This window comes from Bison bison, unplaced genomic scaffold, assembly GCF_000754665.1.
Source record: "Bison bison bison isolate TAMUID 2011002044 unplaced genomic scaffold, Bison_UMD1.0 scf7180017864218, whole genome shotgun sequence".
Taxonomy (NCBI): domain Eukaryota; kingdom Metazoa; phylum Chordata; class Mammalia; order Artiodactyla; family Bovidae; genus Bison; species Bison bison.
Window position 1 is genome coordinate 4,161,195 of NW_011494790.1, and position 14,500 is coordinate 4,175,694.

The 14,500-nt window shown below is 35.7% G+C and overlaps 1 protein-coding gene across 3 annotated transcripts in view; it reads right to left on the bottom strand.

Moving 5' to 3' along the window:
• The window catches only part of ADAMTS6 (ADAM metallopeptidase with thrombospondin type 1 motif, 6), a 286,481-nt gene that overhangs the window by 101,946 nt on the left and 170,035 nt on the right, over positions 1 to 14,500 (bottom strand). For 2 of the 3 annotated variants that reach the window (XM_010845524.1, XM_010845525.1), the window contains exons 12-14: positions 13,824 to 13,931; positions 2,595 to 2,740; positions 424 to 487 (exon numbers count right to left, since the gene is read on the bottom strand). In XM_010845524.1, the coding sequence (XP_010843826.1) occupies positions 424 to 487; positions 2,595 to 2,740; positions 13,824 to 13,931 (318 nt within the window). The remainder of the gene's footprint in view (positions 1 to 423; positions 488 to 2,594; positions 2,741 to 13,823; positions 13,932 to 14,500) is intronic. The other variant, XM_010845526.1, reaches the window with a different exon arrangement.

Here is a 14,500-nt window from a genome sequence, read left to right on the forward strand (position 1 = left end):
ATATGCAAAGATTTATGGAATTGAATGGAAAGATATGAGGAATGATGTGGAAGTCTGGGACTTCTTGAAGTGGCAAACATAAAATGGAATAAAGGCCATAATAAGATTAATCCTTATTTCTTGAACTCAAGAAAGATAATGGTGGCAAGGTTGTGAGTAATGACGGGCTAGGAAGTTCAGGGTGTGTGTGTCTCTATCTTGATTCCTTTTCAGGACAGCATATTTGTTCCTAGTGCTGGAGCTTCCTCTGACTCTTGTCGATGGAATTGATGGACCTGAAAGGCTGGTTCCATCCAATTTCAAAAATTCATGTGACCCTCACACACATGGATTTCTGATCAAACTAGCTCACAGTTTAAAAAGTTTCCCTGCTCTAGGGGAAATGTAAGCTAACTTTTCATAGCAGAATTTGGTTTTACTTACATCTGTGTTGCAGGAGCGATACCGTTTCCTTTCCCCAAGGCAATATTTTCCACCTCCTGAAGGTCTGAAAACACATTTTGTTTAACACGTGAATATAATATATCCAACCACATAAAGAGTACATAAATTGTTTGATGAAAACATATTGACATTTAAGAAAATAAAAGATTTGTCATTTTATTAGTTATTAAAATAATAATCATGGTGATAGCAATCATGATTATGGCTGTTAAAAATTAAGACAATTTACTATGAATAATTTTATAAGGCTATTAATTGTGATGATACATACATTCTTAAGAAAATGTGATTAAATCAATGTACTTTCTAATTAACATAGTAAACAGGTATTCAGTTCAACACAATGAGTTTAAAAATCATTTATAATGAAAAGCCATTTTAATCATATTCAACAAAACACATAATCTGATACTGTATGTTTATCAAGTAGGAAGTGGAAAGTTTGTTTTTATAGACTAGAAATAAGGAGAAGACACTAAATAACTTTCTGGAAATAGCTTCAGTTCAGAGTATATAATGCAGAAATAAATTTCTATCTCATTTCAAATATTACATAAAGTTTAAAAGAATTAAATCTAAACATCAGATAGGCTTGTATTATATAGATACTTTACAGTACATTCAATTAGGGCGTTAAATACTTGTTTTACATAAATTAATTTCTGGAGTATTTAACATTAGAGAAAGTCATATGCTATTATTTTGGCATGTAATATTTGAATGGAAAAAACTAACTTGTTGTTTCAAAAGTGGTCCAAGTCATTCTCTTAAGTATTTTGGTATATTATTTATTACCATAGGGTTTTACACTTTTGGTTATTAAATTACAGTAGCTTGGAGCTGAACTTAATTATTCTGTACTTGTTTTAAAAAGATCAAGTCTCAAGTATAATTTTGGTTCACTGGTAACTATTATCAATTTATTACATTATCAATTATCTCATTGATATTAATTACAAATGAGATAATTAGAGTTACACTTTGAATATATTTTGAATGCCAGTGAATGCTGACTTCAAACAAGGGAAAAAAATGGCCCAGCCTGAGCCAGGATGGGAGAAATGGGTTGGTCAGAGAAAAACAAGGCAGTGGGAATAGTGGTGGCACTGCTGTTTATGAGTGGGTGACAGTGAGCTCTGTTTAACAGAATGAAAAAACAGAAGTAATACAAAGGGAAACAATTTCAAACTGAAAAAGAAGAAAAAAGAAGACACATTTAGAGGGAGGAACCAAAGACAGGGTTACCAAGTTAAAATAGGAAAAAATTAAAATAGACCATTTTTTTACCCCAGCAGGGGGAAAAAGCAGAGGTGATATTGTAACATCATTTTGCACCAAATAATTGTCAAGAAAGAAGGTCCTTAACCTGAGTTCTAGACAAAAATGGGAGCACTTGACATGAAGCAGCTAAGGAGCAGTTTAGTCTCTGGTAGGACACAAAAGACCAAGTAGAGAAATCATCCACCTGTAATGGGCACTGGTGGGAGGGAGAAGCAATACAGCTTAGCAAGGAATAAGGATGGGCTGGCTTTATGCCAGGAGGACTCTGGCTAGAGAAAGAGTGGTGGGAGAGGAGCAGTCTGACCTGCATAAAACAGTCATGAGGAGAAAAGTGGTGGCAGTTCCGGAAGATGATTAATGGGGGCATGTGAATGGAAACTATTTTAACACATGGGCAGTATTCTTTTCATTGTGATTTGTGATGCGAATCAAGGCATTTCAACCCTTGAAGTGCTCTCATTGGTCTTTTTAATACTAATGTAGCAGTAATAATTTTATGTGACATGTGAAAAGACCTTAGGTTTCCTGGGAATAATGGTAATGTAGCTAAGACCAGACCTGGTTTCATCCATAATTCAGTAGTTTTTGGAGGAGGAAATCTATCTGATTATTACTAGATGAAAAGTCTGGCTGTACCTGGGATAGATACACAATGCTTTTCTTTTCTTTTTAGTTACATAGTAAGGTGAAAAGAAGAAAAAGAAAGTCTGTCTAACAAGGCTCCTCCACTTTCCTGTGCCTATTGCTTGTTCTGAAGAAAGCACTTGGCTCACTGGAGAAACGTTTTTACAGATAACATGTGAAACCACAGCTTTGAATCATTTCCAACTGTGTCTTTTTGTTGGCTCCGGCTTACTTTAGCTACTTACGCTGGACTGTCACAGTGTCTTAGGGATGAGGAGACGCCTCCCCCGCAGGTCCTGCTGCACTCTCCCCATAGTGACCAGGGACCCCAGCCCCCATCTATGCTCTGGGGCCAAGTGCCAAAAGGAACACAATCTCCCTGATAACACCACTGCAAGATTTCACAGAAAACACAGAATTAGCTTTTAGGCAGACAGGGCTACCAGGATAGAAATAAAAATACATAAGGGTCAGGCAATGACCAATTACAGGCATTAGCATTCTCCCCATAGATAACAGACTGAGAGTTCTTTAACTGTGTTTAGACATTAGTAAAGGTGCATGTGATTTGCAAATTAGCTAAGCAATGATTTATAAATCTCTAACAAATACCAGGCGTCTAAAAAACTTGACTTTACTTCTTTTTTTCCTTCTTTCTCCTCCTCCAGACTTTTGGTGTTTTCTCATTATAGAGACCTCAAAAGCCTTTTTTAGATATTTTAGTATTATAACATTTTTTTCTTTATATTCCACTATTATTAGACTCATGGAATGATAACGCAATATGGAAAGTTCCCCAGTAAGGAATTTTTATGATGGTAATTGCTTTCTCTTAAAAAAAAAAAAAGGCCGATTGAGGCTACAATAGTAAAAGAATGTGTTGTGGCATTTCATCTATATGAGTACTGCAGACATAATAAAAGTAATGCCAAGACACTAGGGACAGGATACAAAAAAACCCTTATATACACTGACTAGCCATGTGTATAGCCCTTACATGAACATGTGTATTGGAATTCTTCTCAGCTTTACTCTCTGCAATAAACCACACATACTGCACATAAGTAGAAAGCCAGGAATAATTTATCGAGATGCAGACATCACATAATCAGCTCATAACTCTAACGTGATAAATCTTATTTGCAGAATATGGTAAAAATGAAAGCCGTTTTTAAAAAAGCCAAGCACTACGCAAGGCTTTTATTAGCGCATTTTTCTGAGTTATCAAAATTTGATGAACCACGATGATGCCTGGAGAAGGAAATGGCAACCCACTCCAGTATTCTTGCCTAGAGAATCCCATGGACAGAGGAGCCTGGTGGGCTACTGTTCATCGGGTCACAAAGAGTTGGACACGACTAAGTGACTAAGCAGCATGCTGATGTTATGAAAGTTCTTTGTTTATATGATGAATAACAATAGTGAACATTATCAGAGTTGAGTAACTGTCAGCAATGTTAGATTGTTAAATAAAAATTCAACTTTATATTAAAATGTAAAGGGTTTATGACATGTCATATTTTAAAAGTAATCAATTTATTATATTAATTCTATATATCCAGAATTATTTCACTTTCACCATTTGTACTGCTATCACTCTAGACCAAACTGGCAAATGGAATAGCTTGTTACCTGGGCCCCCTGCCTTACTTTGTTCTATCAGAGAGCTCTTTTAAAACATACTGTGGCATCATGTTACTGTTTTCCTCAAAAGACTGTAATGGTTTCCTCTTCCCCTATGGTCAACAGTGACCTTTGTGACCTAGCCCCTGCCTCTCTCTCCAGCCTCATTCTCTTTCTGGTACAGAATGCTTCAGACACACACTGGCTTTCTTTCTGTTCCGCAATACACTAAACTTGTTCTCTGCTCAGGATACTTGGATTTGCTGGTCCTCCTAGAAATACTCTTCTGATTCCTTCTATTGTAGTCTTCTCATCATTTGGTCTCAGATCAAATGTCATTCAAAGAGGGGGGCCATCTTTCCTTGACCACTCTTATTATGAAGTGGCTGTACCTCACTATCCCTGCCGCCCTCCCCTCCTCCTACTCCAGCATGTACAGAGATTACATCTTCCTGTTTTAGTCCCCTTTACCACTCATTTAAATTACCCATGGCAGAAGATGAGATGGGTTAGACAGCATCACTGATTCAATGGACATGAACTTGAGCAAAATCCGGGAGACAGTGAAGGACAGGGAAGCGTGGCATGCTACAGTCCATGGAGTTGCAAAGAGTCAGACACGACTTAGCCACTAACAGCAATAACTTATTTTTCAAAATATTTTTTTTATTACTTTTATTGTTTCCTCTCTTTGGTATACAAAAGCCTTAAGAGCCTCATGTGGCTATTCAAATTTAAATTAATTAAAATTGAAAATTCAGTTCCTGAGACCCCTTCTAGGACTCCATAGCCACATGTGTCTAGTGGCTATGATACTTGACAGAGTGGATACAGAACATTCCTATCATCACAAAATGTTCTAACTGAAAATGCTGAATGTCTAGAATAGTGCCCAGTGGATATTTAACAAAACATTGTTGAATGAATACATTAGTTAAATTATTGAATTCTGTGTCCCATTTTAGTTACTATATGTTAAGAAGGAACTGGAGATACTGGAGAGTAAAGAAAGTCAAATTCATCTTTGCGTCTTTGGTAGTTGGCATTCAGAGAATGTTTCAGTAATTGTAATAACATAAAGACTTTTTAAGAAAACTGCAAAGGAATTATCATTTGTCTGCAAAAAATTAGGCAAGAGGAAGTTAAAATTTGGTTGACTATGTAAGGCCAAACATTCTGATCCTAAATTGAATAAATGTTAAAGTAGTGCCTTAAAAAAGATAAAAGAGTTTTGGGCAATTAAAAGGTATTATGAAGAGAAAAAAACCATCTGTCTAAAATGATGAAGCAGAGGTAGTTGGCTGAACCGATAATACAGTACTGACTCTGGAAGCAGGGCTGCTAATTATGTACATGTGAGAGGGAGAATGTTCAAGGTGCCAGCATATGATTTACCTAAGTGATCTTGAAGACCAACCAGTTGGTATAATGGTATATCAATTGTGTCAGATCTTCATCTATATAAAAATCATATATATAAAAAGAACATCTATATAAAAAGAACAGTGAACCAAATATCCTCTGGTTTTACATTTTTGGTATTACAAATGTTATTGCAAGTAGCTACGTGTAAGAATATTTACGCACCATCGATTTTCCTATGAGAGTAACTGAGTAATGTAGTATTAACCAGCAATTACTGTTCTTCCCCCCCGCAGTTTGGAAGGACTGATGCTGAAGCTGAAACCCCAATATTTTGGCCACCTGATGTGAATAACTTGACTCATTTGAAAAGACCTTGATGCTGGGACTGATTGAAGATGGGAGGAGAAGGGGACGAAAGAGGATGAGATGGGTGGATGACATCACCGACTCAATAGACATGAGCTTGAGTAAGCTCCGGGAGTTCGTGATGGACAGGGAAGTTTGGCGTACTGCAGTCCATGGGGTCACAAAGAGTCGGACATGACAGAGTGACTGAACTGACTGAACACTTAAAAATTCCAAATATTAAAATTTGCGTATTTTTTAAGTCAGAAACTTAGCACTACTGATTTCAAATAAGAATAAAATTTGATTTTACATTTATCTTATATAATCACAGAGCTGCACTTAAAGCTCAAAGAGATTTTAGAATTTATGTGGTCTAAGCACTTCGTTTTTTTATATGAGGCAACTAGATCTTAAGAAGGCTGACTTGCCCAAGATCACTTACTGAGAAAAAAGGATTTGCTGTCCAAATACATATAAAAAATGTAGGGAAAAATCAATTGGAAGTGTAGGACTATATATCCGAAGACATTAAAGAATATGCTAATATATTTTATTGAACTGTTTTTACTACATAAAATACAAAATAACAGTAGAGATTTTTTAAAAATTCAATTAGCTGCAAGTATATATATATATATACATATACATGTTTTTTCATACCTCCTTGAATATTCTTATAATTAGTACAGGAAAACATTCCACTTTGTGCATTTTTTAGGGCATGAAATTGTGAAGGCCACAAAACACTGAAAGATGTAGGTTCTAAAGTATTAAATAATACTGTTTTACATGTTTTTTAGATGCACACAAAATACAGCACGGGGAAAGAAATCACATAAATTCTCCTGTTTTCCTCTTAAAATGTACACTTAAGGTACAAGATAAATACAAATATTCAGTTTGTAAAATGTTGCTCAGTTCTTACCATTAATTAATATATACACAGCAGTATTCTGTAAGTGTTTTGCTAAAACCCTTTATCATGAAAATTCATGCTATTGATTATATCTATTCTACAGAGTCATAACATAATAGACAATTATATCATAAAGTTAAATAACATAAATTAATGGGCAAAGAATGAAGAATTCATAATAATAATGTAAGTATCAGCCATTTAGCAGTTGACAAGAGACTAGTGTCTAGTTTAATAATTAATTAACAACTTAGTCTTCAGTCAGTGTGTTGATTTTAGTCGCTCAGTCATGTCAGATTCTTTGCTACCCCATGGACTGTAGCCCACCAGTCTCCTCTGTCCATGGGGATTCTCCATGGCAAGAATACTGGAGTGGGTTGCCATGCCCTCCTCCAGGGGATCTCCAGGGGATCAATCCCAGGGATTGAACCCACGTCTCCTGCATTGCAGGTGCATTCTTTACCATCTGAGCCACCAGGGAAGCCCAAGAATACTGGGGTGGGTAGTCTATCCCTTCACCAGGGAAAATTCCTGACCCAGAAATACCACCAGGGTCTCCTGCATTGCAGGAGGATTCTTTAACAGCTGAGCCACCAGGGAAGCCCAGCTACCAGGGAAGCTCAAAGTTGCTCAGTCATGTCCGATTCTTTGTGACCCCATGGAATTCTCCAGGCCTGAATTACTGGAGTGAATAGCTATTCCCTTCTCCCGCGAATCTTCCCAACTGAGGGATCGAACCCAGGTCTCCCACATTGCAGGCAGATTCTTTACTTTCTGATCCCACCAGGGAAGCCCAAACATTTTCTTGGCTCATCTGTCCATGGGGATTCTCCAGGTAAGAATACTGGAGTGGGTTGCCATGCCTCCTCCAGGGGATCTTCTCAACACAGGGATCAAACCCAGGTCTCTCATATTGCAGGCGGATTCTTTACCATCTGAGCCACCAGGGAAGCCCACCACAGAAGTCTGTGTGTAGCCTGTTACAAATTTCAGTTCTCATTTTAGCAACATCCTTCTTTGGTCCAAAGCAAGTCCTTTGTTTCTTTTCTTTAGTTTCCCTAACTACAAAGTGGGGTCTAATTCAAGTTTTTGATTATAATATGGTTTGGATTACGATGACTACAGAAAGGGCTTCCCTGGTGGCTCAGAGGTTAAAGCGTCTGCCTGCAATGCGGGAGACCTGGGTTCGATCCCTGGGCTGGGAAGATCCCCTGGAGAAGGAAATGGCAACCCACTCCAGTATTCTTGCCTGGAGAATCCCATGGACGGAGGAGCCTGGTGGGCTACAGTCCACGGGGTCGCAAAGAGTCAGACACGACTGAGCGACTTCACTCACTCACTCACAGAAATTAGTTCTATACAGACATACCTTCAAAGAAGTTAAAAATCTATCAAATGACTTGTTTAACTTTGCTCTCTGGCAAAATGTTCTTTTGTGCATGTTTACTTTCCTCTCAACCTTGTGTTTATAGGAAAGGATCTCTGGAATTTTTGCTACCTCTCCTTCTGGTAGTATTATGTATCTTAATGTAGTACATGATTTTAAGAGAAGAAACTCATTTAACTTAATAAGTTTTTTAAGAAACCTATAAGGAACTTCACGTGGATCAAGTTATTTGAGCTAATTTTCTAGATGATGATATTAATCAACCTGTACTAAGATTAAATAGAAGTCATAATTAATATAATTAGTTTACACCAAATAAACTTTAAGTATACAAATTCTATAAGCACAGTAAAGGTGAGAATTCTGAGTTTTGTATTTTCTATTTTTATTCTTTTTTAACCTGAAGATGCCAAAACTGTAAAAGTTCTATTTCCACAGGCATAGAATTTTACTTCATTTCTTAAACTAGAAAAGTTAAATATTCAGAGGGAAACTAGTTTTTAATTTTTATTCTCAAGGGTTATATCCAATCTAGTGATTTTGTACTATTCTAAATATCAGTCATATTACTTTAGCCTAAACTATCCAGAGAAAGTAGATAAATTTGGCCTTCTTTTCACTAATTCAGGTGTGTTTAACCAGATTCAGAAAGGTGAAAGAAGTGAAACTATCACATTCCAAACATAAAATCTCGTATTGCTCATTCTTGCTTTTCACATTCCTTCTAAATAAAAGAAATATGTCTTTAAAACTAGAAAGATGATATATTCCAGTGAGGCTTTAAAATTTTTCTTAAGAAACATTTATTCATCATTAAACATTTCTTTCTGTTAAGCCACTGAATTTTATTAATATTATAAATCAAACAATCTAACTTTGAAAATTTGTCAGAATTCTACAAAGTAAAATTCAAAATAAGTATACACACAGTATTTTAAAATAATTTTTTTAAACTAGACATATTTTAGGATGTAATTATGGTAGATCTTGTACCATAGCCAGCACTGGGTCTAGTCAGCATCTGGAATAAGATAATTCTAAGGAAATCCTAAGATTTTAAAGGATGTGATATTGGTGATTCAATAGAGAACATTCTTCCCAAATCAGAAAAGCTTAGAGTTGGAGCACAGTGTTATTAGAAGGCTAATCTTTCGCTGTGCAGGTGTGGGAATGCTAAAGTTTATTTCAGCCCAAATTCTAAATCAGAACCTGTCATCCCATACTATTCAAATTTCTAGAGCAATTGGAAAAGTTATTCTTTCTTCACTTCCTGTGTTTATAGTTTGGGACACAGTCAAAACATATTAAATTCTACTCTAAGAGAATGAAGATCTAAGGCTGCAAATGTCCTATTATATAGACAGTGCTTTAAAAGGACATGTAATAATTCTAATCTAGTCTTATGTTTACCATGCAAAAATATTAGGAATCAATGTCATGTATATGTAAGCCTAAATTCTGGACTGTGTCTCTAATTGGGTCTTGTAGAATCATTAAATTAATCTTTTGGCAATAAACCAAGTATATGAAATGTTCTTTGTGGTCACCATCAGAGCTTACAAGAGCTGGGTTTTGATTATCCTTAATATCCTGTTTAGTAACAATGCCAACACTACTATCAGAATTTTTATACTACAGATCTTTGTTTACTATCTCATCAAATATGGCATCCCTCCGAGTTCTATCCAAAGGGCTATTGCTGATGGCATGTCTAACGAAAACTCTTTTACTGCAAGTTATACTGACTGATTTGTAGTAGTGTGACCCATGGACATACAGTACCAGTGCACTGTCTGGGCTCATCAAATTTCCTCCTTTGGTTAATGCTACTGTCCCAGAGCACATCCATTCAAACCATATGGTTCTTATTCAGCCCTTGAATGGCTTATTCAGGCAAACATCCAATGGCTGTAATAGCGATGTCAGACCCCCCAGGACTCACGCAAAGATCAGTTTTTAATTTTTTGGCCATATTTCTTACTCCATCTGCTAAATGTGCATGGAACAGTTCCCATACTTACATGGAACATTTGTGGAACTGTGCCCCCGGGCAAAGATCCCGTATCTTTTGTAGCCAGAGTTTGACGAGATCATTGTGGATCCAGTACTCTGGATATGTCTATGCTATCACTTGAGCCATATTTCTCCCCTCCCCCAGACTTAAAAAAAAAAAAAGATTTATTTAAAAAACTATGAGCAGCTTTGGTTTTATCCTGCTGGCTAGACAGGATATAGGTTCCTTCTTGTTCCTTCTGCTGAGAGTAGTTTTCAAATTCAGAATTAAGATCAGAGGTTGTGGATATACCATTCATGCTTCTGAGACACACAAACTCATGCTTACAGTCTGTGATGCTCATTACTACCAGTTAAGACAGTCTGGCAAATAATTTTCTGCCCACCACCATCTAAGGTTGGCACATAATGATGAAAAGTAATGATGATGTTCTCGTAACGTATATTAGCACCATTCCTCTGAGGAAGCCAAAAAAAAGCTCACCAAGATAGTATCTCATTTCATTCTCACTCTATCTCTATGAAATATGTAAAAATAGATTTGCTCTCACTTTAAAATGATTCATTATTTTGCCAATTCACTATTTTGCCAACTACCATATATATTTAGCTCAATGTTCTGTCCAGGGGCCTTTTTATTGTGATTCCAGAGATAACAAACTGTTACAAGTAAATAAATGAAAAATCCACTTATTAATAAAGGGTAAAACATATTGTTAAACCATTTCAGGCTCAGTGACTCAGCATTCCTATGACAGTGAAAATTTGCCTTTTATTCCACATCATTTCCCATTTGAAGGTAAAGTATAATTATAGGCAGTAGAGAGGGACAGTTTTCAACTTTGGAATCAGAAAGACCTGGGCTAGAATCTCAGCTTTACTATTCAATTGCTATGTAATCTTAGGCTTTCAAGTCTTTCTTTCTTCATCTGTAAAATGGAATTAAAACAGTACCCACTGTAGAAGATTTTTGTCAATAGTAAACAGAACAAATATGTGCTTGGCACACTGTAAGTATAAAACTACTCATTATCATTTATAATCATTATTACTGATAATGTCAACTATTTACAGATGGCACAAATACAGACTGGATACACAAAGCTGATCAGACCAACTGAAAACTTTGCTTTAATTTTGTTACTGTTTGCAAGGCTATTTTGGTTTGAATTAAATTCTGGGCTCTTATTTACTATCCAAATGTGTATGCATGCCCAGTCACTTCAGTCCTGTCCAACTCTGCAACGCTATGGACTGCAGCCTACCAGGCTGCTCTGTGCTCAGGAGCCATTCTCCAGGCAAGGATGCTAGAGTGGGTTGCTATGTCCTCCTCCAAGGGATCCTTCCAACCCAGGGATTTTGAACCTTTGTCTCTTATGTCTCCTGCACTGGCAGGTGGGTTCTTTACCTCTAGTGCCACCTGGGAAGCCCTAATACCCAAACAGGTATAGCTTTCAGAGGAAAATCTGCATTTGTTAATAGCACCATGCTTCTCTCTTCAGGAAAAAAGTAGCTTGAGAACAACAACAATAAAAATTCATAAACAGATAACAAGGCAAATGCAGTAAGTGAAAAATAAAATAAATTCAGCTCACATGAATAGTTCTTTGTACTTTTCTCCCTTAAAAATGTAAGTTGGAAAAAAATGTAAGTTGATCTAGCCTTCAAAGTTTTTTCATAAATTCAAAATTAATGATAAGGATATTTTGAGAGTCTTCTCCTAGCACTCTGTCCTTTCTAAGAGTTTTTATGTTTGTTTTTTTTCATTCATTCATTGAAAAATATCCTAAGGCTATTCTATCTATAAAACTTCCATGACTTTGGAAGAACGGCTAAGATTTGTTTTACATATTAATTTGAGATGATGAAATCCAAAGTATTGACTTTACGAAACTGCACTCTAATGTTGTGAATATTAATGACCTCTTGGTAGGCAAAGTTTGCTAACACTTACAAGTTCTTAAATAGACTTTAACAGAGTGCAAGTTGTTGTGCCAAAGTCTGCTGGAAGCTGAGAAGATTCTAAGGAGAGGGTAAGGAGGCAGGCAAGGGGTTCTTTTAACCTAAGCATTTCCATTGTTTTCAAATGTACATAACAGAATTATGTAGAATGCATTTGAACAAAGTATTTAACAATTAAAAAGTTGACAACCATTAGCCTAGATTAAGAAAGTGAATCTTTAGAAATCAAATACATTTTTGCCCCATTTTATTTACTTTCTCTTGCCTGTGCTTATTCTTACTTATGCTTAGAAATAATTATATTTCCCTTCTATTTGCTAATCTAAATTTAAATTCAATATTGTTAGCTTTGACATTATTTAGAACATTTTCTAAGTAGCCTTCAAAAATGTAATGCATATGTAAATGACATCTCTATCAATTATATGCACATAAGCTTTAAAATATGATATTTCAGACCCTGCTGTTAAGCACAAATTATGAGATATTAACTGTGTTTACCGTAAAGATGACTGTGTTGGGTTTTCAGATAGCCACTACTTGTGATTTACCTAATTAGAGTGATCATATAATTTACAGATGCTTTCAGGAGAGCTCTTAAGTGTTTAAAAGAATGAGTTCTTCATGCTTTGGGTTAAAAATTAAAATAAAAAGAGATATCAGGTCTAGTGATAGTATTATTACAGGCAAATAGAAAAAGTGAGCTGCTGGTGTAGATCACAAGAATAATAATCAATCAATGGCAAATAAAGAAACAGATTCTCACTGTGACTTTCCCTTTACTGTTGTGTTATTTCTTCTAAGTACAGATTGATATAAATTGCTACTTGTCATTGACAAGAATTGTTGGTTCCAGAATAAACCTAGACTGTTGTTTCAAGAATGTGGTTCCTAATATTTCTATTACATCTATGAAAAAACAGAAAGAATTTTTGGTAGTGTGTGAAGGTCTCTGTATTTTTATTGGCTACTTACAAAAGTTTCACAAAAAGATTCTTAATCTTTAAAAAATGACCCTATCAATTTATACACTTAGCATAATTTACCAACATTTTCAAACTCAGCATGGAAAAACCATCAACATGGCACTTGGACATGGGTCCTGAATGAAGCCATCAGCAAGGATTAATAAACTGTGACAGCTGCCCAAAAGCTTTCATTCTTTTCATTTAAACGTCAGATTGCAAGCTGAATTTCACTATAATCTTTGTTGAAACTAGCCCAACTAACATGGAAGAAGTCAGAACTGAGAACAGATGACAGTGTAGTTACTGTTGTAAACTCAGTTCATAGCAATAAATTTTAGAATCATATATATAGCAATTCCTAAAGAATTTCAAGAATAGCCTAAAATATTTTTATCTGTTTAAACAATTCCTAATAATTATGGTTTCTGAAAACTAGGACGATGATACTAAAAATTATTCAGCAATAATTTCTATGCTCAATAAATTATTCTTCTACTGTTAGATCTTTCATATTACAATTTAAAAATGACTCATTAGACTATAGTTATAAAATATATTTTAGGATCACATAATTTTCTTGGAAATTGTTGCAAAAAAAAATCCATATGACTAAATAGACTCTATTAAATAAGATTGCTGTTGGGCTTTTTTTGTGCCCATACAGCTCAAATGTATACATATAGAAAGATGAACTTGACTCAGAAAATACTCACTATACTTTCCTGAACAATGCATATTTACAGATATCAAGATAATTCATTAGGCTAGAAAATTACTATCTTCTCAAGCACATTTTAATTAGTACGCATGATTTTCTAGTGGCTGAATATCAAAACCAGAAATTTGTCAGTTTTGTCTACATGTTAAAAGCTAATGAATCTTTTGAGCTTACCCCCTTTTCAATATTCCCAGTTTGACAGAGTGTTCCCTCAGCTGCGGGAATACTGTTGGTGACACAGCGGTTGCTTTTGCTGAGACACCAGAGCTCTCTACACACTTCCTAGGAAAGAAGGCAAAAGCAAGTTGATCAGAAGTAGAGACTAAAATCATATCCACTTGTCCATAAAAAATACCCACAGTATATAAGCCATATTAAGCATTACTTGTCTCTTGCTGGTATTGAAGCATCAGAGATGAGGATTTTAGAGGAGGTCCTTTTGGAAGGTAGGTTACCCGTTTCACAGATTAATTTTTATTTTTATTTTTTTTTAAATTTTATTTTATTTTTAAACTTTACATAATTGTATTAGTTTTGCCAAACATCAAAATGAATCCATCACAGGTATACATGTGCTCCCCCTCCTGAACCCTCCTCCCTCCTCCCTCCCCATACCATCCCTCCAGGTCGTCCCAGTGCATCAGCCCCAAGCATCCAGTATCTTTCATTGAACCTGGACTGGCATCTCGTTTCATACATGATATTTTACATGTTTCAATGCCATTCTCCCAAATCTTCCCACCCTCTCCCTCTCCCACAGAGTCCATAAGACTGTTCCATATATCAGCGTCACTTTTGCTGTCTCGTACACAGGGTTATTGTTATCATCTTTCTAAATTCCATATATATGC